The 26,202-nt window shown below is 44.6% G+C and overlaps 1 protein-coding gene across 3 annotated transcripts in view; it reads left to right on the top strand.

Annotated features, from left to right (window-relative positions):
* The window catches only part of SEMA6A (semaphorin 6A), a 125,130-nt gene extending 107,020 nt beyond the window's left edge, over window positions 1–18,110 (top strand). For all 3 annotated transcript variants that reach the window (XM_084882817.1, XM_084882816.1, XM_084882815.1), the window contains one exon: window positions 15,996–18,110. In XM_084882817.1, coding sequence (XP_084738943.1) covers window positions 15,996–17,200 — 1,205 coding nt within the window. In that variant the 3' untranslated portion in view covers window positions 17,201–18,110. The remainder of the gene's footprint in view (window positions 1–15,995) is intronic.
* Window positions 18,111–26,202: the final 8,092 nt, after the last annotated feature.

Raw genomic sequence — 26,202 nt, 5'->3', positions numbered from 1 at the left:
GCTGTAATTACATGTGAATAAGAAAGAAAATCCAGTGTATTTTTAGATCTGGCTCGTCGCCTCTCACCACCAAACCCTTTCCACAGCAAAAAAAATAAATAAAAACTTCTTTTCTTAGTGTAAGCAATACTGAGGATTAATAGTCACTCTTGTGCTTCTTGTTTCTGACCAAAAGTAACAATTACCATAAAACTTGATTTCCAAGAAGACTACAAGATATTGGGAGAAAATTAGCCATGTACAGATCTGCCTAGCGAGCTGGGTAGCATAAATGTAAACTATAGATGCTGACCGTTGGGATGCAAGAATAAATCAGAAACAGAAGAAAATCTCCTACTTCAGACTTTATTTTATAGAGTTCCTGTGAGCTCTCAGAAAATAGATGGCATGCTCGATCTGTGCGATGTTCCCCTCTGATTGGAAATGCCAGAATTGTAGTATGCTTATTTATTCTGGGAAATCTTTAAAGTGAAATACTATCACATTATCACATTTAGTCAAGATATGCTTGTTATAGACATGGAAAAGATATAGAAACAGAATTTAAACAAGAAATCAAATGAATAATTTAAACTAAAATGTACAGTAAATGTTGAATATATTCTAATCAATGTGCGAGCTATTTGTATAAGCAGTTTTCAGTCTGCCCGGTAAGATTCATAAGGTCTATAAAGGATAATGAGTATATTATCCACACTCTATAACAATCCGGAATGGAATTTTATAAATCACAGGGTTTATTAACAATCCTCTTTATAATCAATTATTTATTCCTCAAAGGCACCTTAGCCCACGGCAGCACTGCCTCCAGGTTGGACACGCAGCACCTTCCATAAGATGCTTTAGGTGGCTCAGGGCCTCACGGTTTTCAAGAATCCTGTGGTGGAGAGCCACACCATTTTCATTTCTCTTTCCACCTTATTGGTGATGTCAAGGAAAAGTCTCAGTTTGGTGCTTTATCACTAACAAGTCCCTAAACATGCTCCTGTCTCTTTTGACAAGAAAAAAATTGGCTTTAGGTTGTGGGCTTTGACTTGCAGCCGGAAATAGCTGAAATTAATATTGTTTTTGCTTTCCGTGAATTTTATTTTTGTAGCCACCTTTTATCTACGAAAAGGGACACTTTTTTCCATGTCTGGTAATGATGTAAAGTTTCCATTTGAAATACATTGTAACGGAAATATGGAGTAAATAACAAGTAAATAATATAGTCCATGAGAATCACTGGTAGCATTAACATTGGAGTATTGGTAGCATTGGTAGCTGAATGATTTCAATTTGGGTAACTCTGCCTACAGTAATAAAAAGACTCCATCGAGGATAAAACTACTACCGAAACTTTGCTCCTGGCCTTTGGAAGAACAAAATTTTAATAATCACTCCACCTTCTGTTGGCTGGGCTCTAAACATTCCAATTACATTGTCTAGTGCTCTTTTGATTTCTCTCCCAACTACTAAGCTTTTGTGATTGGCAATGAAAAGTTTGGTCAAGGAGGAATTTAGAGTAAAATGAATTTAAACTTTAAAAAAAAAAAAAAAAAAAGTCATTCTGGGCTTGTTGAGCATCTGGTGAGGTTTTTCTCCAGACAGCAGTGAGCAGCGGAGTGTAGACGGCAGCTAGCTATTACCCAAACTGTGGCCTGGGGGCGAGTTTACCCTCAGCGCTTGGGCTACTTTCCCCCTGTCTTGAAGCACTCCTGTGTTACCGTCCCTCCGTTGGCCTGGCAATAACCTACACTTGACCCTTCTTCCCTTTCTCTCATTCAAACTTTACCAATTCTGAGTCCCAGACCATTAGAGCACAGCTTCCTTCATTAACGAGCTTTGAGTATATTTGCGAATAGAACCTAGCCCTGATCACTCTTCCATGTTAACAAACTCCAATGTTTAAAATCTCATGGGTTGGGGATTGTAAAGCATCCCCGTTCTCCGGATGAGGAAAGTGACTTCTTAGCTCCCATCAAGTCATGTGTAGATAATTTTCGGTGCAAACTATTGCTGATGGCAGTAATGAAGGAAGGAAAATCGGCTTCCCTTCCTTTCCTGACTCCTTCCTTCCCTTGGATCCAATTTTCTCTGCCATTTCTTTAGTACTATCACCATAACAAAACAAAACAAAAAATGTTTTCTGAAGCTTCTCAGACAAAATGTATTACTGGCTCCATAGCACAGCACTGGATGCCAGTAAGGAGGTAGAGGCCATACTAGAGATAGACATAGTTCCTGTCCAAGAACTATCAACCTGCCGACGGATGAAGCACATACAGACTAGGAAATGTACCAAAAAGCTCTTACGACCTCCACTGTCTTTGTGAACAAGGCAAACCTGTGCACAGCAGATTAAAAAAAAAAAGATATTAAACAACTTGGCCAAACACATCAAGGACACAGGACTTGGAAACTGTTTTTCAGCCCCTTCTCTTCAGTCCTTCCCTGCAGCACCAATATTATAACAGTCATATATCACTTGACAGGAAGAAGAAAGTGAGGGGTGTTTGGGATAGGGTTCATATTTAACATTGCTATAGAAATGCTGGCAAACTCAGGCCTTTTCTTTTTTTTTCTAACAGTCTGAACTTGATTTAAAAACATGCACACCACTAAGCCCATGTATAGTTTCTTTTTAATAAAACTTAGTATCACAGCCATTTCTAAATGTAATAGTTGAGCAGGACAGTCTTAGAGAACTCAGAGAAAGGCTCTGTCTGATGAGGACTGCCTAGTGGGAAGGGCAAGGAGCTGGACTCCCACCCAACAATTTGACCATTAACAGAACCAGTTAGGAGAATGCATGGTTAGCGCCCAGGATACCAAGAGATGGGAAATCAATGGTGAGTGTTCCAACAACCCTTTTGAATTAAGAGTTCATTTATTTCTGTTCTTGAGGGTTAGAGGAAAGGTATCCTTCAAAGTTCACAAGAAACTTGGTGTCTAAGTGGCTGTTGTTGCTGATAATGAAAAAGCAAAATACAATTCTTGAAATTCAGTTCATTAGTATTTTTTTTCATTTGTAAATTATGCTATACCTGGCCCATAAAGGTTTAGTATTATTTTTATTACTATCTGTTAAACTATTTTATTCTCCAAAATTTTAGAGTGGGTCTAAAGAATATTTGTAAGAATCATTAGAAGCACATTACTTGGGGGTAGGAGGGTAGGATTGCTAGGTAAAATACAGACTGCCCAGTTAAATTTGAATCTTAGTAAACCATGAATAATTTTTTTAGTGTAAATATGTCCCACATATTAAATGGGACATACTTATACTAAAATATTACTGTTTATCTGAAGTGGAAATGTAACCAGGTGTTTTATACGTAGTTGCTGTCTGGCAATCCTATTGAAAAGGTTTCTGTTAAGTTATTCTGTGAGAATATAGGATCTGATCTCTAGATTACACTTGCTCTTTAATCCTTAGAATAACCCATATCAGAGGAATTAAAGTAAAAATTTAATTCTGTGAAAAATATTTAATTTTTCACTAAAAGTTATGTGTTTGAAACATAATAACTTAATTATCACTGAAAGCAAGCTTTTACATGCCAGTTTTAAGTAAGGGAGGCTCAGAAATTAAACCATTCCTAAACACAGGCATGGTTAAAACTTTTGGTTCTTCCTAATTTTATTTAACCTCAGTTTTTAATCAACTATTATATTAATCATCTTTTTTTTCCTTCTTTGTATGGCTGTTCTGTTTTTCCATTTCTCATTTCCATGGCTCTGAAGGGGATGAACTGGAATCCAAAAGGCACTACAAAATACTAATTTAATAGTAGTGACAGTAACACTAAAAGAAAAGCAAAACAGCATCCTTCCTTCAATTCTTTCTTGATGCATCCAGTAGACATCCAACAAGTCTGTGCTGCATATAAGCCTTATGCTGAGTGTTGACAGTGGACACTGATCTGAAGTCAACACATAAGCCCTGCACTCAGGAAGCTTACAGTGTAGCATACACACACGTGACCTCCTGGTTAGCCAATGAGGCAGAGTGAAGTCTGAGAGTAAAGGAATTAAAGGAAAAAAGGGCCTGCCAGCGGCTGAGAGAGGATAAATGGAGGTGTGACTCATTGTAGGTTGAGGGCTAAGTAAGGTCTTTAAAGTTTTGAGGGAAAAGGGGAAAGGGCATCCCAAGTTAAATAAGTGACATGCCCAAGACACAAAGCGATTGAAGTACAGAGTATAATGATGAAGGGGCAAGTAGCATGCTATGATGAACGTGATAAAGTATGCAGAGGGCCAGAATGGGAACTGAGGTTGCAATGATAGTATGGAGCCCCATGCTAAGGGGCCCGGGCTCTATCTGCAGGCAATCGGGGACAGAAAGGTAGATGGGTGGAAAGAAAGGGACAAAAGGAGATAGGAGAGGGCAAGACAGAGATCCAGAGACTGATAGGTGACAGACATTTATTACGTTGATTATTCAGTTTCCTTAGGCTCTAGGTCATTAACATACACACAATAAAGTTGGGACATGAAATTTTGCTTCCATTTTGGATCTGAGGTGTCTGCACATCCCTGACATTTTCCTGGCAGAGCTCTGGCCAAGCTCCAAGCTCTAGTATGTTAGGGAAAGCCCCAGCCTGCTTCCCTTGCGCTTCCCGGACATTTCAGTTAAAACACTGGGGTGCAGGGACTTTTCACCCAGAACAGATTCTGAAACCAAGGAGACTGAGAAAGTAACGGCACTGTAATCCAGCATGCCACCACTTATTTTTTCCATATTGATAGTTCTTTGTCACCTCCTGGGAAAGGAGTGTATTGGCAGCCTCTGACGTTTCTCTGAAAAACTGAAGAGAATGATATTAAGAGGTCAGGAGCTGGGCTCTCAAACAGATGACGTGGGGGTTTCCCCGTGTGTGTGTGCTGGGAGGAGGGAGGAGGACTGGAAGCCCATGTAGAGGCTGAAATTGTTCTTCCAGCAGCCGGGGCAGAGACGCTGATTTGGTCTAATTAATTTTGTGTCCTCTTGACAACTTGCTGAATTTATCTAAGGTCTTGATGAGATTATTGTGGAAAGGGGAGAAGAGAAAATACGTGGTCAGCCATGTAGAAAATGGTTTCATCTCCATCTATCTGACTCTGCACGCCAGTATTTACATTTTCTTTCTAGAGATAACTAACTAAACCTATTTTCACCTAACAACCATTTTTCTTTTTAAAAAAAAAATAGATTTACATTATGACGATGGAAACGTGAATTTTTTCTTTTAACATCAGCAACTTAAACCTTAGGGTATTCTTAAAAATAAATTCACCTTCTGGAAGTGCTTTTTACCTTTACGCCCCAGCCACTTTTTTAAGCCACATCACCACTGACTTGAATTCACTTTGCCCCCTCCCTTTTCCTAAAAAATCTCTTTATTTCCATCCTCTCCCATCTTATGCACAAACACACACCACGATGACAAAGTTTTCTGACAGCCTAATGGGACTTTCAAGGACTATAGGGACGAGGTTAGGCACGATCTTATTAACTGAACATCTGGTGTAGTTAGAAATTGGCTCTTTAATTGGTTCAACTGCACTGTGTTCATCTAGCACTTGTTTTGTCCTAATTGTAAAACTGAAGAGCCATTCGTATTTAGAATCATGTATAATAATGGAAAAATAACATTAGCTTTGTAATAAAAGTTTCTAATAGCTTCATTTCCTGGAGTTAAAAAAAAAAGGGGGGGGGGGGAGATGGAGAGTTATTACAAGTTTTACTTTGCACACCTCACTGCTCCAGAGGCAAAGGAGTCTAACAAGGCAAAATAGCGGAAACCCGGGCATTTCCTGAGGACATTTTCTCTCCTCTTGACATTATACATGAGAATGGCCTCGGAAGCTGCAAGAGTCGCTCAGAATACATAATTCATGCGGTTGCCAGAGAGAGAAAGAGGACAGAAGAGCTGTGTTCTTGTGCGGGTCCCAGGGAGATACAGGCTGGGCGAGTAACAGGGAAAGTCCTGCAAAGCAAAGGGGCTGTGCTCTAGGCCTGGCAGGATCCCTGTGAACCACGTCAGATGTCAATTCCCCAGCCCCTTCCATCGCTGAGGGGCCCTGAAATCAGCTAGTGAGGTGTAGTGGAAGACTTTCAAACATATTGGATGCACAGTAGACGGGATCTTAATCGGTGTCAGGAAACTCATTACGAGCCATGTGAAGGTTTGTCATCCTTAATTAATATTTCTTCAGCTCTTGGTAGTCTACAGCCCGAAAACTGTCCTTGTAAAAAGATTCATTTTTAATGGGATAATAGGAACTTCCCACTCCAATTATTTTTTTAAAATTTCATATTTCTCTAAAGGATGCATTCTTTTTCCAAGATGTGCCTGCAATTACACGTCTTCGCCGAAGACAGGGCAGTCATGATGAACTGCATAGACATAATGGAAATTCGGTGTAGTCACCACTGACAGTGCTTTATTAGGAGGGAAAATGATGTCAAGAAATTTATAGGGCAGCAAGCCGCATTATGCCTAACCTTTTGGACATATTAAAGCTTGTCATTTCTAGTCTTACAGCTTCTTGTTATTCATAAATAATAGATAACGCTGGACACAATCATCTGACATTTGTTGAGGTAATAAATATACCCTAAGTGCTGATGGGTCTTGCACTCCATGATTTAAAAGCACACAGCAGAAATTTAATGTAATTTAAAATGTCTTATCTAATCCTATGGATTTGCAGATTCAGTTCAACTCAGCAGATCTGGAGGCACTGAGCTCTGATGAGTGCCCTGTTTTGCTAGGCATTTTTATTATTATAAAGCAGGACCTTAACGTGGGGAATGAACCATAAACTCAGGTCCCTCCTTCGATCCAGAAATATAAAGAAAAATAATCTTTCTGAGTTTCTTATTCCTTTGCCCGATCGTGCAAAGATAGGGAGAAATGTTGTTTGGCAGCTGGATGTCGCTTGAGTGGAGTTGATTTCAGGGTGATGAGGTGCAGACCTTTAAAGAAAGTTGGCTGGTCTATTCCATAGTGAGATTCTGCTGCTTCTCTCCCTGGGACCCAGTTCTGCCTGGGCTGACCCAGACTAGGACCTCTCTGATGGTCCCCGTGACAGAAATGGGGAGCAGCCGAAATTCCCCTGAGTCTCCACGCTGGGACAGATAGAGAGACCAAAGTCATTTTCCCAGCAGCTTTGAGCTCTAGCGAATTGGGTCCTGTTACAGGAGTAGTGGCACGGTATTTCAGGCTGTGTGGCAAGCTTTTGTCAGGTACCAAGGGGAGGTGTTAGGGATTTGCCTTTCCAATACAACCACATCAGTTTTTGTGTCCTTTTATCATAATATGGTAACCACAGTGAAGAATTGTCATATACCAGAATCACCAAAGGTGCATACTTTCAACACCAAGCAAGACTGCATTTCTTCATGTAAAATCTGTTTATATACTGCCGTAGTGGTGTGTGAGGTTGGACTTTAAAGCTAAAGATGTAGATGCATTTTCTGGTAAACTATTCATGTCAGTGTTCCTCAAGCTTTTGTGAACATTAAGAGTCACCTGGAGGCCTTATTAAAACACAAATTTCTGAACCCCAACCCCAGAGCTTCTACCGCTGGGTAGGACTTAGGGAATTGTGTTCTAGCAAGTTACAGGTGATGCTAATGCTGAGTAGCACTGGTTTAGAATAATTTCCCAGTTGCTATGACTATCTTTCTTATTTATAGTCACTCTCCAAGATTTTGTTGAAATTTTAAATCCTTACTTTCCACTCTTGGCTAACACAGACCCTCCCAAAGTGTTGCATTAAAATAGTCTATCTTGGACCCTCTCAAAGGCAAGTTAACTTGTCACAAATTCTAGAAACACTTCCCTTATATTATTAATTGAGCATTAACACATGTCCTGCAAACAACAAGTGCTTTATATGCATTCATTTACTTAATCTATTTAATCCTTCCAATAACACTTATCTCATAACCAACACTACTGGGACTTGGAGAGATCTCGTAACTTACCCAAGGTCATGCAGCTAGTTAGTTATAGAGCCAAGATTTAAACCCAGGTCTTTATGACCTCAGAGTTTATGTTCTAAACCATTAACACCCAGCCTCATCTATGACCTGAGAACTATATCTCTAGCAAGTTTAATCTGTCCGTTTTAGTTTTCAAACAGACCTATTTCTTCATATTTATTTTATTCTTGCTTTGTAAAAAGAAAAAAGAAGAAGAAAGCCTGAAAATTATACAAGGAATCACCTGAATTTCACAATTTTTTTAAGGAAATCCTCTGCCCCATTTCGTAGCTTTGATGCTGAGTAAGAGAGCAAAGGAAAAAGACGGGACCAGGAAGCTGGACATCAGAAATGCTTTGTCTGGTTTCAGAAATGACTTCGATGTTGGGTTTTCAGTGTTATTAGAAAGAAAACCTCTAAAAGGAGGGAAACAAACCATACAAATATTACTAAAACGCTGCCCATCTGAAATAGCCATTACCTTTACAAAGACAGTGACAATTCCAACACATGTAACCGCAGACCAACATCCCAGGACCTGGCTTTTAAAGTTAACTTATCATGGCTCCCTGTCCAGCCTCAGCCCCAGCTCTAGGGGTAGCATGCCCATCAGTAGAGGAGGAACAATGAACTGAGCGCTCCTCTGGCAGAGTGGAAAATGAAGCTGTTTCTCTCCTAAAAAAAAAAAATATAAAGTCAGATGAATTTCATGCTCATTCTTCCTGTGATGGCCTCCCAACAACAACAAAATGCATCCGTTTCAAAGGTGATAGAACTGGAAGCGGGTCCATTTGCAGTCAACCACACAGTAAGCACTGCTGCAGTATGTAAATTATCGTAAAAATAGCTTCTGAGCTGAGGTTAGTAAGCAGCCAGAGAGCTGCTTTTACATTGGCATGGTCAGTCATTAACTGGATCATCTTGAAGACCGTGACCCCGCCCAGCATCTAATCTTCAGCCTCCTGTTGGCACAGAGGGGGGAAATATCAAAAATAAAGGGAAGAGGAAAGTTTGAGTTATGACACTCTGAGCCCATTTCCATGGCCGCTGGCGTTTCGGTTTATTCCTAAGCCATCTGGTTCCCATTATCCCGTAAGACAAGAAGGAGGCTGCTTCCTGACCAGATAACCACAGAGAGCTCCCACTGCGCTTTCCGTGTGGCCATCACCATCGGCGGGTGTGGCTGAGAGGCTGAGCTGTCTCCAGTTAAGGTTTCCCGCCCCCCCCCCCCCCCCCCCGTATCTATTTTCTTCTCTCCTTAATGGGGATTACAGCAGGCCCTCTGTGGTTAGCGGCCATGATGCTTGGCCCACGGTTAGTTCATTCATACTGCCTTGCAGGACTGTAAGCCTGGCATTTGGATGCAATAAGATTTTTCAAACAAGAAAATCTGGGTTGTTAGAGTCCATTCAACCAAGTTGTTAGGAGGATTTCAAGGAAATTGTAGGTTTGTCTTACTATAAAGCAGAATCCAGAGGCTATTTTTAGGGGATCCCGCCCCAGGGCTTTTCTTGGTGTTTTGCCATCTTTCTGAGCTCGCAGACCCAACACGGAACCCCGCTCTGGCTCGCAGTGGAGGAAATGTCCATCCTCCTCTCTGCCTCTGCAGATTTCTCTAAAGGACACAGAGGGGCTTTGTTGTCTTTGTGGCTACCAGCTCCGATTTGCACAGATGCCTATTAATCACTTCACTATGGAGACAGACACATCCATCATATCACAGCAGCTCTGAATCAGGCCGTCCTGTGAACACTGAGGGGAACGTATGCACTTAACTATTTCGAGGTACTGGCTGCCTAGGTCTCATATACTTAGCCAGGTAATTGGGGACAGATGGGCGGGCTCTTCTCTGGTATATATTTTTTTAAATATATTTCATTGATTTTTTTTTACAGAGAGGAAGGGAGAGGAATAGAGAGCTAGAAACATCGATGAGAGAGAAACATCGACCAGCTGCCTCCTGCACAACCCCCACCAGGGATGTACCCGCAACCAATGTACATGCCCTTGACTGGAATCAAACCTGGGACCTTTCAGTCCGCAGACCGACGCTCTACCCACTGAGCCAAGCCAGTTTAGGCTCTTCTCTGGAAACTTAGTAGATGCAATTGATTTTATGTGGAGTTTTTTTGTTCGTTTGTTTTGCTTCATTTTTTTAAAGGACAGATAACATTTAGACCTATTTCTGTAGTATGCAAGGGATAAGTATAGTTGAAGACCATTTTAGTTTTTAAAATAGTAGTAATAGATTCAAGTAGACTAGCTGTGCTTTAATGCAAAGGTATTGATGCTCTGAAGCCAGTTTTTCAATAATGGATTCAACCTGGAAAAGAGACCCTTGAAATTGCAGGCAAATTAACCAAGAATTTTTCTTCCAAAACTGGCATGCCTTCTAAATATCTTTTTTAGTCACTCAAGGCTTTCACAGCCTGCTTCCAAATGGTGTTCGGCTCTCACTCTTATTTTCCCTCCACAAATACTCATTCACTTAAACTACTTATTTAACAGATATTTACTGGGCACTTTATGCCTGAGACTCAGTGGTAAACCTCTCACTCCTACAGCAGCCCGGGTGAGAAAAACAAACATAGAGCAAGTAGCACAGAGCGATGATTTTAGGATTGAGAAGTGAAGAGTTCAGGACACTTGGAGGAAGAGCTGACCGAATCAGAGGGATTTAGAGAAGGTGAGCAAGGATATTCCAGACAGAGAGCAGCCTGTGTGAAAGCCCAGGAGTCTCAGCCCAGCACAGTTCTGGGCACCAAGGGCAGAGGAGACCAGAAGAGAATGAGACCTTTCACCATTAATGAGCACAGAATTCCTCTTTTCCCTCCTTATTGCTCTCTCTTCAGCTGACATCCTATGCATTCTTTTTTTTTTTTTTTTAATTCTCACCTGAGGATATGTTCATTGATCTTAGAGAGAGAGGAAGGGAGAGAAAGAGAGAGAGAGAGAAGAGTGAGAGGAGAGAGAGAAACAAGTATCAGTTGTCTCTCGTATGTGCCGGACTGGGGATTGAAACCTGCAACCTAGGTGTGTGCCCTAACCAGGAATGGAACCCACAACTCTTGATGTATGGGACGACACTCCACCCAACTGAGCCACCCCGCCAGGATGACATCCTATGCATTCTTAAGACTTAGCTCGAGTGCCACCTCCTACATAAAGCCTTTGCCCATGTTGAAGTAGAAGCGATGTACCTCATGATACTTGCACACTTTGGATGTAGTTCCTGTGTGAGCGCCTGCCTCCTTCTCCCCTCCTGGATCACAGGGTTGTGTCTCCTTCACCTTTTCCCCCCTGCACCTAGCACAGTGCCTTAGTCCGTGCTCAGCAAATGTTTGCTGGAGACAGTTCCAAAGATGCTTGGAGAGCTGATTATACCAGGGGAGTGACAGGATAGGCACCAAGAACATCACAATCCGCCCCTAGTGAGGAGCGCAACTTCCCCCAGGTTACTGTTCAGAGCCTGGTGCTGTGCTCCCCGAGCAGGCGAGGAGAGAAGGTGTAGAGAACCTGCAAGCAAGGCTGCCGGAGCCATTCTTAAAGAACCTGGTGTTTGAAATTTCAAAATTCGTTGACATGGTCATCATAGGGGAAAAAATCAAAACTGTGTTCGACTTCCTCTTATTTTATAGCTTATAATTGTTCTTGTTTTGAATTACATATTGCAGGGCCTGGAGGGTGGGGTTGTTCATAATCTTTTCATCACGTCAACCTCTAAAACCCTTTAACTGCTCCTCTGAGACCTTCTTCCAGCATCTCAAAACTTTCTCACCTCAGGAAAAAAAACACACAACAGTGGAGATTCTATTCTTTCTCAGTTCTGCCAATTTAGGCGTGATTTCAGAGAAATCTCTAAGTCATTGTGTGCCTTGCTTCCTGCAGTAGGAAGGTGGAAAGAATAAACCATTTAGCACTTCATGACTGGTGAGAAATAGCTGTGGTTAATGAATCAATGCAAAGGATTTTTCAGAAAATGTTTTCATTACTAATGTCCCATTTTCAATTGGTGAGCATAGAAAACCCAGGGGCTGGTAAAGAAGCCAGCTCCGATGGGTCCCTCGATGGGGAGGGAGTCTACCACCCACCACACAAAGGTCCTGCCACTTCCCCAGGACTAACCCGTGACCGATGCCCAGATGCATTTGTTGTGAATTATTCAGTGCTATCTGAACACTCGGTTGTTACAAATAACCCATTTATCCTCATCTCTTGTAATTATCCCAGGATGAATTTTCTTTTAGTTTTTAAAATAGTTTCATTATTTTGAACAAATACTGAGCAGCTTTCTAGATTTCTTTTGTCTAATGGATGCTAGTGTGATTATTTTCTGTCACATAATTGGAGATACATTTTTGTGACTCCGGAAGCAAGGTTATCATCACTCCAAAGATGACCCACCAAGTTTAGAAATCCAATTCAAAATGTCTCTACAATGCACTGCAAACTCATTTATTAAATAATCCTTTATTATGTGCCTAAGAGCTCTGGGAATGGTGAGGGTGGAACATCCATATAAAATTCAGTCCCTGTCCTCCGGGAATCTAACTGTAATCACTATTTTGCTGAACTTTGCCCACTTTTGTTGTTTTACTTAGTTCAAAATTCAGCACCAACAAGCAGTGTTATTATATGTTGTCTCAAAATGTCATCCTTTGGCAACATTTAGGCAGCACAAGGTGTGGGCCTGGAGGAACATGCCTGGCCCCTAACCCCCAGGAGAGCCATAGCAAATAAAGCCAAACGGAGCAGCCTGGGACTACTGGTCTTGAGCTGTTGGTGACTTGAGTTTTAGACGTCTAGACTTCCCCAATAAACTATAGCATCTAAGCTCTTTCTTACTATTTCATTTGATTCTTGCAACAACCCACTAAGGCACATGTGTCAAACACAAGGCCCGCGGGCCAAATCCAGCCCGCCAGGCCTTGCAATGTGGCCCGCACCGCGCTGTCATCACTGCACTCCACTGTCAGTTTATGACATTGTCAGTTTATGACTGTTCAGTAAACCATTCGGCCCACGATTTAGGCTGGATTTTAGATTTTGGCCCCTTCTCTGATTGAGTTCGACACCCCTACACTAAGGCATTAAAATTAGGTGTGCTACCCCCACATTACAGAGGAAAAAAACTGATGTCCTGAGACGTTAAGCCACACATTAGAGGTCACCCAGCAGTAAGCATAGGCCTAAGATTCCAATGGCACAGATGATTTAATCATTTCCACGAACGCCCCTTTGCCCCTTTTCATGATACAGGCAAAAAGTTTCACGTTTAGAAGGCATTTTCCAAAAATAACTTTTAACTTCTTGACTGCACTTTCAACTTAAATCTCTGGCTGTTTCTAACTTTGGCGTGGAGTTTCTGAATTTGCACAAACAGATGAGGGAAGCCACCTGCTTCGGGGTAGACACCAAAGCTGAAGAGAGACAGAAAAGGTTTTTAAGGGCACTATTTACATAACAAAATGCGACAAGGGGGAACTGTGTGACACATCATTTTTCTCGAAGGTCAGACCCTGCTTGATTTGTTAACAACCAAAAACCTGAACCCAAGGTCATTCACTCAAAAAAGTTTTGCCCAGTGAAAGAGCAAGTGGTTTCCACGAGTCTAAGATAGATGTGGACCTTCAGATAGGAAAGGAAGAATGGGAGCTGAAAGTAAAGAAGCAATAGCACACTTGAAAACTTATGCAGTATTCCCAATTAGTCAATGGATGAAAAAGGTGGACTGCTCTAGCCTTATTCTTTTCATGCTCCTCGTCAGCTGATAGAGGGCCATTCAAATCGCAATATTCATTCCAAAGGCGACTGTCGATAGCTACCAATTATGAGTATGCCTTTATTGGCAAGACACAGCCCCCACAGATATGCTTGCCTGAAAGGGATTCGTAAAATACCCTTTGCTATGAAAAAACTACCTGGTGCCCCCATCAGTGGTCTAGCCCCACTGAGATCACCAAGTCAGTGAGGAAACTTAAGTCCATTTTATTCACAGCTTACATTTTTGTATCATTATATATAGGTGGTTAGAAATGATGATCCATAGAACACTACGCACAATCAAAATGGAAAGAAAAGCAGTGCTGTTTTAGCATTACAGGAAGGAAATGCACATTTAAGGAAGAAACTTACATTAGCACAGATCCTTGGGTGACTGGGTATTAAAACATATGTGAACACAGAGACACGCCACTGTTCGGGGAGTTCCATAACATGAAAGGTGTGAGGAATAGCAGGATTTCCTGCTGGCTTTTTGCTTCTCTGTTTCTACCACTTAAAAGTTCAGGAAGCTAAATCTAGAATTATTTGAAAAGTGTCACATTTGGAAATTATTCAGTGTCTTACCATCTTACATACACTTTACCTGGGGTGAATTGCTCCCCTTCCCCCACCCCCCCTTGTTACCAGGGACATTTGTTTAATCACAGAATCTTTTGCAAGAGATATTTGCTGCTTCTATGTATTCCCCACCTGAAGTCCCAATCCTTTGTCCCTGGACCATCCTTTCCATAGCAACCAGCTGTGATGTCAAAATTGAGGGGAGGAGGACAATTTAGGACGAAAAGAGAATATATCATCTCAGGCTAAAGTTTCCTGAGTTTTAAAACCATCACTCCACTCATCAAAATATTTTACCAGGAAAGCCCCAAGACAAAGCTGCGTTTCTTCACCGTCCCAGCTGTGACATAACAGAGCATTTCAGCAGAAATGTAACGGTTGCATGCTGTGGGTTTGGGAAACAGTGGAGATTTTTATTTCGTTTCATTCTAATTCTGTGCCACTGATATCTGCCAGGAAAATACATTAAACATATTCCAGAAAGAGTTGAGTTAGTAGATGAAAAATGTGTCTCCTGGGACCAGGAGAGGTACAAGTTCGGTCTTACTATCAGTTTCCATAATAGGAACAATGTTTACATTTCCTCAGCCGGAGCAAGCGATGGAGCGGCGCCTGTAATGTATTATTCGTGTTCTTTCACTCTCCAGAGGCAGGAATTGAAGTATTTGAGGTTTTATTTTTTAGCGACCGCATCAAGCACTTAAGATCTGACGATGGTGATGTGTATTCTCTTGGCATTAAATAATAAGAGCTTCAGTGTTTGCATTTGATTATAGAGTTGCTCAGCTTGTTGGCTGATTAAGCAGGAACAGGGACAGCAACTTTCTGCAGAAACACAGACTCCTGGTTAATGTAGTGTAAGGTTACTGACGGGTGTGGTGACGTAATTTTTATTAAATGGAAGAGATTCGCTCTACTGAAGAATTTCACCACAAACTCCGGCCATCGTAGTAAGACGTGACACTTCCCAAACCCACTTCGGGGGCCCCAAATGGTCCCTCCTTTTCTAACCATCCTTTTAGTTCAAAAAAGGGAAGAGCTTACTTCAGATATTCAGCATATCTACCTGAATGTGGGTGTGTGTGGGGATTTCTGTTGTTTGAAGGGATGATGCAAAATCAGCACACCTTTGTCATCTGTGAGCTTTAGCTATTTTCTTTCGCTGCAAACGACACACTTTCCTCCAGTTGCTTGAAAGACCAATATCTGTAGCTTCTCTCCAGATAGAGGCCCTCGTGCCCACCAGGAAGTCATCAGAAAAGACTGAAGTTTTGTGCAGTTTGTGCCTTTACCTGGGTGGAATGGCTGCCTCTTCCCCTGACTCAGAATAGCTCGCTTATCCCACTTCTACGAGGGGAAGACTGAGAAAAGATGAAGAGGGGAAAAGGGCTGAATTTTGGAAATGACAAAACTGCCATCTTCCATGGGGGGAAAGAGGGAGTCCTTGAGAGGGAGAAGCCTTTTTCAGAACACAAAGAAGGCAACAAAGAAAGTCTATTTACGTACTTCACCGGGTGGGGTGGGGGCTGGGAGGCCTTGGGGAAGGATTAATTAGTTCATGTTTGACAAGCTGCGCCTGGAAGAGGAGTTGTGCTGAAGTGCTACTGTCACTTATTCCCGTGATTCATTAGCAGGGTGACTGCCACACCGAAGCCTATGTCCTTGCCTTTCTTAACCCCACGTGCTATGTCTGTTGCAGGAGTGATTCGCGAGAGTTACCTCAAGGGCCAGGACCAGCTCGTCCCCGTCACCCTCCTGGCCATCGCGGTCATCCTGGCCTTCGTCATGGGCGCCGTGTTCTCGGGCATCGTGGTCTACTGCGTGTGCGACCACCGGCGCAAGGACGGCTCCGCGGCGCAGCGCAAGGAGGAGCTCGGCCCCTCACGCCGGGGCTCCATGAGCAGCGTCACCAAGCTCAGCGGCCTCTTCGGGGACCCCCAGGCCAAGGAGCCCAAGCCCCCCGAGGCCATCCTCACGCCGCTCATGCACAACGGCAAGCTGGCCGCGCCCGGCGGCGGCACCACGGCCAAGATGCTCATCAAGGCGGACCAGCACCACCTGGACCTGGCGGCGCTGCCCACGCCCGAGTCCACGCCCACGCTGCAGCAGAAGCGCAGGCCGGGCCGCGGCAGCCGCGAGTGGGAGAGGAACCAGAACCTCATCAACGCCTGCACCAAGGACATGCCCCCCCTGGGCTCGCCCGTGATCCCCACGGACCTGCCCCTGCGCGCCTCCCCCAGCCACATCCCCAGCGTGGTGGTGCTGCCCATCGCGCAGCAGGCCTACCAGCACGAGTACGTGGACCAGCCCACCGTGAGCGAGGTGGCCCAGATGGCCCTGGAGGACCCGGCGGCCACCCTGGAGTACAAGACCATCAAGGACCACCTCGGCAGCAAAAGCCCCAACCACAGCCATGGGGTGAACCTAGTGGAGAACCTGGACAGCCTGCCCCCCAAGGTCCCCCAGCGGGAGGCCTCCCTGGGGCCCCCCGGGGGCGCCCCCCTGGGCAAGCGGCTGGAGATGCACCACTCCTCCTCCTACGGGCTTGACTATAAGAGGAGCTACCCCACGAACTCGCTCACCAGGAGCCACCAGGCCGCCACCCTCAAAAGAAACAATACTAACTCCTCCAACTCCTCGCACCTCTCCAGGAACCCGAGCTTCGGCCGGGGGGACAACCCGCCCCCCGCCCCGCAGCGGGTGGACTCCATCCAGGCGGCGCACGGCGCGCAGGCGGCGGTGGGCCCGGCGGGGACTGTGTCCAGGCAGCCCAGCCTGAACGCCTACAGCTCGCTGACCAGGTCGGGGCTGAAGCGCACCCCGTCACTAAAGCCGGACGTACCCCCCAAACCTTCCTTCGCCCCCCTTTCCACATCCATGAAGCCCAACGACGCGTGTACATAATCCCAGGGGGGATGGTCAGGTGTCTGTGGAGCCGGCAGGAAAGGCGAGGCGTGCGGTGTCCGCGGCCTGAGCGCAACCAACCAGACCAAGGGGGCCCGCAGAGCCCGGACGCTGGGCCTCCGGGACTCGGGGGGGGGGGGGGGGGGAGGACTCACTCACCAAGTGGCCCACGCGGTTTGGTGAAGGTTTGCGACGCGGGACTCACCTCCATTCTCTTCCTTCCCTCTTCCCCCAACCCAACTCCCCGCTACAGGTCGTTCTCACGAAAAGACTTAAATGATCATCACAAACATGAGCCAAAAGCACATACCCACCCATGCCCACACGTGTGCACATGTGCACACACGGACACAGAGAGAAAGAGACGCGCACGGACACACACACTCACACACACACAGAGACACTCACACAGTCACACAGAGGTGGACAGCAATTGCAGGATTTTGTCCGTGACTGCACGGGGCTCTGCCTACATAGGCTTAGCGTCCCAACTTGCAAAATACAAATAGATTTTTTTTTTAAGTCATGCAACTTAAAAAGACAAAGGAATTCATTGATAATTCTAACTCGGACTCTTAACCATGGCAGAAGTTTACTATGCGCAGATACTGTGAAATGCCCACCAGTGTTACAGCTTTCTGTTCTAAGCAGGTTAATGCCACGTTGGGCTACTATGTCATAGAGTTCTGCTCCTCTCTCTCTTTTAATGAAATAACGTGACCGTTAACGCAAGTAACTTTATTTATTGTTCACCCTTTGTTTTTTCCTTAAGGAATGGACTCCTCCACACAGCACCCTATACGGACAGCTCTTCAGAAAGCCCCCTTGACGTGACACTATTTAACGTGAAATCCATTAACTGGAATAATTGAGTTTCTTTATTTTTACAATAAATTCACTGAGTAAATAAGTTGGAGCTGGAATCTGAGCTTTGTGTTTGGACTGTCTGATCTCTAGCTTAAGGAGAACGTTCAGAAGGGGAGTATTTATTTAAATCTACCAGTTAACTTGCTGGTGAGATCTCTGTGCTATATAACATGAAAAAAAAAAAAAAAAGTAATTGGTGTAAAAGTCCTTCCAGATCCTGACTTCTAAAGCAACCGGGAGAGGAACATCTGGAATGGCACAGCCAGGCCTCATTGCTGCCAGTGTGGCTTTGGTCAGTGGTTCCTACTCTCTTGCGAAGGCACCAGCTTGTGATACGCCATCTCATTCCGCCTTGCATGTGAGACCGCAAACAAAATCCACCAACGGTGTGAACTAATCACTACGCTGGCTGCTACCTTGCATAAATTAATGGTTTGGTCACACAGGTTTTTCGTGGGGTGACATCTGTGAATAGCCTGTTTTCCACATGTAAATGTGTGCCTTACACCCTGAGTTCTGTACACTTGTAAAAACTGTCACTTATGATAAACTTTTCCCTCCTTCTGAAATACGGATATTTATTTCACCCTTACCTCGCCCCACTCCAGTCCCCTGGAGGATTTAGCTGTCCAGCAGATAGAAGAAGAATGCAGTGGTGATGCTTAGAATCTCACAGCCTGGGAAAGCTGGGCGCACAACACCCTCTAGTCGTGCCAACTCCGATCACCCTTTGGCCATGTTGATTAAACATGGACCCTAGTGTTGTGGGTGGCAAATCCCTTCTCTCCCTCTAGAGCTCCCTGCTTCCCTTAGATTCTCAGATCATTTCAACGTGGTAATACCCTCATTTGCCAGCAGAAAACGGACTAAAGTCCCAGTCCTTACTTCTGCCAAGTCCACTGGCTGGAGAGCACGCCGTGTGCGGTGGGGCAGGCATCTGGGAGGAGTCGCCAAGCCGTGTGCTCCGTGCGTGCAGGCGATGCACACAAAGAAATGACGCGGAAATAGAGGCAGGCAGGCTGGTTCCTGCTATGATTAATGAGTAACTCCCAAGTACAAGGCCAACTACAATGGATGCTGCAAAAACCTTGACTGGGGCAAAAGATTTTTTTTAAAAAATTTAAGTTTCTTTTTTGTTGTTATGGTTTGTAGGGGGTGGGTGGGTGTTGTTCCCCTTGGTTTTCATTTGCGCAAGCGCACCGAAGGGACTTTTGTTGACCATGGACAAAAGACTTGTCAACATACTGTAAACCGTGAGCATTTCTGGTTGTTTTTTTAAAACAGTTAAACATATTTGGTGGTCTCTTTGTCCTTTTATTTCCAGTTTGATCCAGGGTTAGTTTGGTCTTTAAAGGAAAGCTTTCTAAATTTGGGGCAATTTCTAGTTGGCAGGAAAAACCTGATGCCTCCATAAACAGAAAGAGACCTAGGTGTGTGGTAAGGTTGCCCGCACAACCTTTTGTCCCAGACACCTCTTCCTGTTTCTCTGTTGTTTGGGGTAAGCCTTGTTGGTTTTGTGTCCTTATACTTTTGTTTTGTTAACTGAGGTCAGTGTTCACATTTTGTAAACTCTGCCCTGAAACCATGAAGTGTTTTTTAGATAGTAACCAAGATGCTGGTTTACCCCTTGGATTTTCTTTAGAGATGCGAAGTTTAGGAAAGCGATGGGTGTGTGTTACCCTGCTCCCTTCTTCCCCAAGCTCACTCCCAAGAGTATTGATGGGGCCGTGCCCACCATCTCATCCCCATGTGTGGACGTCCTTGCCTCGGCTGTGTTATGAAGACCTGTGTCAAAATCCCAACCCACAGCCCTACTCCCCACAACTCATCACGTGCAGTGTTGACCCTAGAATGCCTACGTGTATTAAGCTGGTCTTCTGCATTTGAGTGTTTTTCCGCCTTTTCTTTTTTCCCCCACCCCGTGTGGGGGGGAGGGTCCATAAACCTGAGTGTGCCTTTGCTTTCCACCCTTGCTAGACACTGGTAGATGCAACAAACTCAGATTTCTATTTGTTGTAAAGTTGTAAAAATATTGTGGTGTCATCAACTTTCCTTCCATCTCCACATCCCTTAACATCTGATTCACAACTTAATGTATGTTGTAAAAAAGAAAAGAAAAAAAGGGGAGGGGGGGACACAAAATAGCAAGCAAAAAGGCTCTTTATTACTTAAAAGTAATAAAACAAGACTGTTCATTATCCTCTGTGTCCTGAATGCTTTTATTTATCTCTTAATTTTTCCCCCTTTTTAAATGTCACACTTTTGGGGGAGCAGTTCATTCTTTCCTTCAGCTGTGTTTGGCTTCCAAGGCATGAATAACAGTGTAGTTAGACCCATGTGTTTGCAATACCCGTACCCTTCCCCCTTCCAGAAAAAAAATTGTTGTTGATGTGTTTTCTCTGCCTGCGCCCAGCCTGGAGCAGGACTGCACAGAAGCCACCGGTAATTAAAAAGCAGAGCACGCACCAACTCCTCCTATTCATTTTATGCATTTTCTTTTTATGGGCTTGTTCATCATCAAACATTTATGGTAGGCTTGATAGTTTAAGAGATCAAAGCTAGGATTTTAGTATGAACCGTCCACTAAAAATAGATCCTTGCACAGATGTGACTTCAGCCTTTTTACATATTAATAAGGTAGAAGGTGCTGGATTTCACTCCTTGTTGGCATTTATCTCCTTTAACCCAGAAGACACTGCTGGGGGTAAACTGGGATGCAGCACCTAATTTTTACTTTGCAAAATAGCATTATGAAATGCCCAGGTCAGGTGTTCACCTCTGGGATAGTTTTTAAAGTTATTTAAATAAGGCCTCAGCTACACTAGTTTACTTTTGACTTTCTGAACTCATTTTTTTTAATGTTTTAGGTCAGTTTGGGTGTGAAAAGCTCTGGGTTTGAGCCTCAGTTCATACCTGTAGTAATTTAGTTACCTTTGATAAGTCATTTTTAATTGACTTTCTGAAATCCCACCCATTGGGCCAGGCACTGTCAGGCACAATATTGGCTAGGATACGGTTCCATCTTCCTCTTTATAAGGACAGGCGGAGGTGCCCCTGTGATTACCTTCGGGAGGAAATGGCCCAGAAGTTTGGGCCATGAGGCTGCAGGTGAGCTGGTTCTGACAGAAGGAGTCCTCTGGACAGCTAGCCCAGGTAGAAGCAAAAGCACCCAGAGTGCTGTGCTTGCTTTGAGCAGGGGCAAGGCTGGGAAAGCGGGTCGGTGCCAAGACCAGGAGGGGCCTGGTTACCCTGTGCTAGGATTTTGACTGATGGGCACTGTCTGGAGTATATGAAGCAGCAAACACATGTGTTTGTGCTTTAGAAAGCTACCTGGCAGCAATGTGAAAAGTGGATTGTCCCCGGAGAGGCTGCAGGCTGCTGAGTGACGTGCCAACAGCATGCCAAGCTATTTGGAGGACACAAGTGAAAACTCCCCATCCAACATAAGATTCTTTAGGAAACAGCTCTGTGGTTATCCCCTTTTGCCAGAAAGATCTTGTCCCTAAAACTGACAGGTTTGTCCTATCTACTTACACCCAAATGTAAAAGAGAATGATCAACAGTTACTCTCATCCATTCTTTAAAAAAAAAAAAAAAAAAAAAAATGAGGAAGCTGCCTGTGTGGCCCAGTGGTTGAGCATCAACCTATAAACCAGGAGGTCATGGTTCGGTTCCAGGCCAGGACACATGCCTGTGTAGCCAGCTCGATCCCCAGTAGAAGGTGTGCAGGAGGCAGCTGATCAATGATTCTTATCATTGATGTTTCTCTTTCTCCCTTCCTCTCTGAAGTCAATGAAAATAAATAAAACATGAGGAAGCTGAGGTCCTCTGAGGGAAGGGATGTGCCCACAATCCTAAAGCTGGTGGTAGAACAGCTCTTCTGAAGACTATCCATCTGTCTCTTATTCCTCTCCCACACCCACCCCATTCATTCACATCCTTTGAGCAGTACGAGCTGGGAAGCTGAGACTCCCTCAGCCCAGACAGCTTCTCCATCTCACTCTCATTCATCCTTTCTCACAGGAAGCCCTTCCTACCCGCCTCACCACCTCCCCCTTTCAGGCATCCCAAATTCCTTCCTCTGGGCCGAGGGGAGGGTGGGCTGGAGCTCAGATCACACTGGCTGGAAGCAGACAGTCCCTGACGTGCAACCTGATACGTGGTAGGGTGGCTTCTGCTGCAGTCAGCTTTGTTCTGTCTGGGGAAGAGGTGACGGAGGCTGAACAGGTGCAGCCTGTGTGTTAGTTGGGTCCCCGGGGATATCCTGCTCAGGCTGAAGTGCCTCAGACAACCCAGCTTTTTCATTGTGTGTGCTTGCTTGCTTGCTTGTTGCAGGGCCGGTGATTTCTGCAGGATGTTTTTTTTAACTATTGGCTTTAAGGAGTAGCTGTCCCATCCAATGCAACCAACGGGTGAGGTGTTTCATGGGACCAGACCTGTTTGCTTTCCTTCAGCGCTCTGTTCGTAAACACAAACTGGTCCAAACCAGATCCCCCAGAATCATGGTGCCTGGGTTTGACTGCCTGAACAAAAGCTCTTTCAAAAACAGTTGTTCAGCGAGTGAGGTAAAAGTGTCAGAAAGGCACCTACAGTTTCAGACTCTGGTGCTATTGCTTGAGGGGCAAGGGGTGAGGGGAATTTAAAAGAACCCGTTAGTAACAGAATAACATGATTAAGAGCATAATCCCTGTCTTGGCTGAGCACTGTGACAGCTGGGCGCTTAGACTCAGTAACCCTTAGAAACCCACATCTCAGGCTTGTCTTCCAACCAGGTGGTGACGTGTCGTGTATACAGGACTGGAAAGGAAGGGCTCACATGTATCGATTGGGACTGCCAGACAGATGGGGATCTTCAATATTCCATTTAGAGTATTGTGTCTCCTTAGCTCTAACCCCCTGGGATGCCTGGGGGTGGAGGGGGGATGACCTCAGCAGAGGGTTAGGGCTGAACTGATGTGCATTAAATGTTGGCTGGGCAGAAAAATGTGCAGATGTCCCTCTAGCAAATGGAAACGAAATTGGAGCAAATTAAGAGAGGCAGCTGAGTAGCGGGGAGTCCCCCATCTCCCTCTACAAACATCTCTGCACACACACACATGTGCACACACACAAAAAAAAATGCTTTCAGGAGCCTTTCTCCCCTGGGTGCCTCATACCCAAAACGTCACAGTGTTCAGAACCCACTTTCACCCCCTTTCACCCCTTTCCCTATAAAACGCGTGTTCCACCTCAGTACATTCTGATCAAATGTGAACTGTCCTAAACCACAGTGTTAGGGGAACCAAGATCTTTGCAGGGGGGCCTGGACACGGGTCCCTTACAGCCCACCAATGCCAACGGAGGTGCCTAGCAACGTTTTTATTCTTCCTAATCACCTTCAGATGAAGACTCCCTTGAGGATCATTAACATCATCTCCAGAGCAAGTCATCAGCCGTGCTAACGGGTTGCAATAATGGTCCAAATAAAGTGGTGCTAATGAAGGGAAGAAGTAGGGAACCATGAAATCAGAAGCATTTTTCATGGGTGATTTTCAGGAAGAAGAAAAAAATAAGGCAGACGAAGGAGACATTGGACCCAATATCAAATGCCAGGAAGCCCACATGAAAGAAAGGCTGGCAAGATTCCCCGGGGTTTGCTAGGATGAGGAAGTGGAAGGAAAGTCTGTCTGAGAGCCCAAGGCTCTCTTTTTCGCCAGCTCTTCGTGACAGCTGCCCTTCCATGGCACAGGGTGGTGAGAAAGGGAGCTGATCTTCCAGTGTCAGGTCTCTGGGGTGAATGCTGACCATTTTGCACACCTAGTCCGTGTCAACACAGAAGCATAAATCTTGACCACAGGGCTAAGGTTTATTTCATAAAAAATGAAAAGTGTACACCCATGAGGCGCAGGGCTTGCCACTCTCAATAACAACGGCAATCAACGTGAGTGGGGTTTCAGTTTGTAGGCACAGCCTTGCCCATTGCTTTGGTAGATCCTCATATGAGCTGTCTAGTGAAGTGGGCAGCATATAGAAGATGACCCTCATTCTACAGAAACTGAAGTTTGGAGAGGAGTGATCTATGGGAGCACTGATCAGTATGAAAATGTAGCCATGTTTCAAAACCCTGTGTGTTGATATCATCCCGCAGGCTCTCTCGGGGATACCTCGGGTTACACAATTACTCTGCTCCCCCAGCGGGGAAGGGCCTCCCCCCACATTTCCCAGGGGAGGTGGTTACAACAATAAAGTCCCCAAAATAAAAGACTAGGCACACACGTTCTATTTTAAGGGCATTGTGCTCTAATATTTTTCCATCATTAAAGAACACATCTCTTCCTTCCTGTGTCTGCAAAGCCCTGATGCCGGCCGTGTTAGTGGGGACTGTCAACAAAGCAGGAGCAGAGAGAGCTGAAGCCAAGTGCCTGGCCTCCTCCTGGAGGCACACCCACCCTGCGGCTGCCTCAGGGGCCCTGGCACCCACCGCCTCAGAGGAAGAAAGAGGGCAAAAGGCCTGGCTTTTATCACTCCTTTATCCCACTCAAGCCACAGATCACAAGAGAAATGGAAGAGAACCCAGGATTCATGGGGGACAGAGAAGAATAAGGAGGGCAAAGAATTTGCCCAGGTGAAGTAAGTGTGAAAGGAAGAGGTAAAAACATAACACCGTTGTCTTTGTTAGCCCCATTAGCCATGATGACACTGTGGGTACCACACAATTTGACTTCATCCCTGATGTCAAAAGTGGGATGATTGTCTGAAGACAGAAAATAGTCATCGTCTGCATGTGGGTACCTATCTTCCTAGTCCACACAACTGCCTGTCTTCCCTGTCGCTACTTCCTCAGACTGGCTCTCCTGGAGTTAATAAGCTATTTGGTGTTGAGGGCGTGAGGTGCAGGAGAGGCAGGGCCATCTGTAGCTTGGGCTCCTGGCCTCCCTCCTGCCCAGGGAGCAGTGTGGGCTGACAGGTCACTATACAGAGCGCCCAGCACTCGGAAGAACCAGCATCTTCCACTTGCTGTCAGGACAGTTAACGTCAGCCAGATTTCACTCAGAAGGCGGGAAACACAGCCCTTCTTCTTCGAGCCCCACTTTCTCTTTTTGTTCCGTTGGTTGCTTTTTTCAGTACACAACTATGTGTTTTTTTTAGTAAAGACATAGGCTTAGTTCTACTATCTTTGGGAAAATGGAAGTTACTTATGTACTCAATAAAGGTAATAACCTTTGAAACAATTAACTGTAACCGATCAACTTTTTTTTTCTTTTCTGTTTTTAAGGTATCATTAGTCACTTTCACACGAGAATGGATGAGTTTATCAGATCTTTCCTGAGAAGAGAGACAGGAAGAATTAACCTCTTAACTTTGAAAAGGAAGGTCGCTATACCAAAGCGTGCATTTCAGGACAAGGCCAAATGTTATAGTTGTTCTAAAGACCGGCTCTTCCATTTCTGGAGAAAGAATACATTTTTCTTTTTATGAAAAAATTGTTGAAGTTTGGTAGAGGTGTTGGGTGATTTGAATACTTATTAGTGTTTAATTTTATAAGAGAATTAAAGAGAAACGCCCACCCCCCTACCCCCGCCCCCTCTATTTCCGGGCTGAAGAGAAGTCCTGTGATCACATTACTTGCTGGGGGAAGAAAAGATAATGTGTTAGACTTATATGTATGAATAGAAACAGGTAAAAAGTCATATTTCCTTCTGACTTTGTAATTTAAACAGTGCAAGTCAGTAGGGAAGGGCTGTAATTGGAGCCAAAGTAAGTGAGGTGAAAATTACTAGGTGTTGGAGCATCTGCATCTCATTTTAATTAGGTGACTGTAATGGCAAGATCAAAAACTCTTCCTTGTCACTTAATCTGTTGAGCTTTCTCAAAACCAAAGGGCTTGTTTCGTGCTCAGGAAAGAGCGACCCAAAAAGATCCTCTCTAATTACCTGGCCAGAGCAGCAGGGCCTGAGCCAGACAGGGAAAGGAGGAGGGGAGGAACAGGGCTGGGGGGAGAGGGGGTTGGTGACATGAGAGTGAGGTGCCCCAAGACCAGTCCCACAAAGAGGCTTTTCAAGAAAGTCATCGCTAATTTGGTAACTTGCATTTTTTTGCTTCTCGTGAGGTTGGGGTGATGGTAGAGAGATTGAGCAAAAAAAAGAAGAAAAAAA

The sequence above is a fragment of the Pipistrellus hanaki genome (genome assembly GCF_964339955.1).
Source record: "Pipistrellus hanaki genome assembly, chromosome: 4".
Taxonomy (NCBI): Eukaryota; Metazoa; Chordata; class Mammalia; order Chiroptera; family Vespertilionidae; genus Pipistrellus; species Pipistrellus hanaki.
Note: the sequence above shows the minus strand (reverse complement) of the source record. Positions and strands in the feature narration are given on the sequence as shown.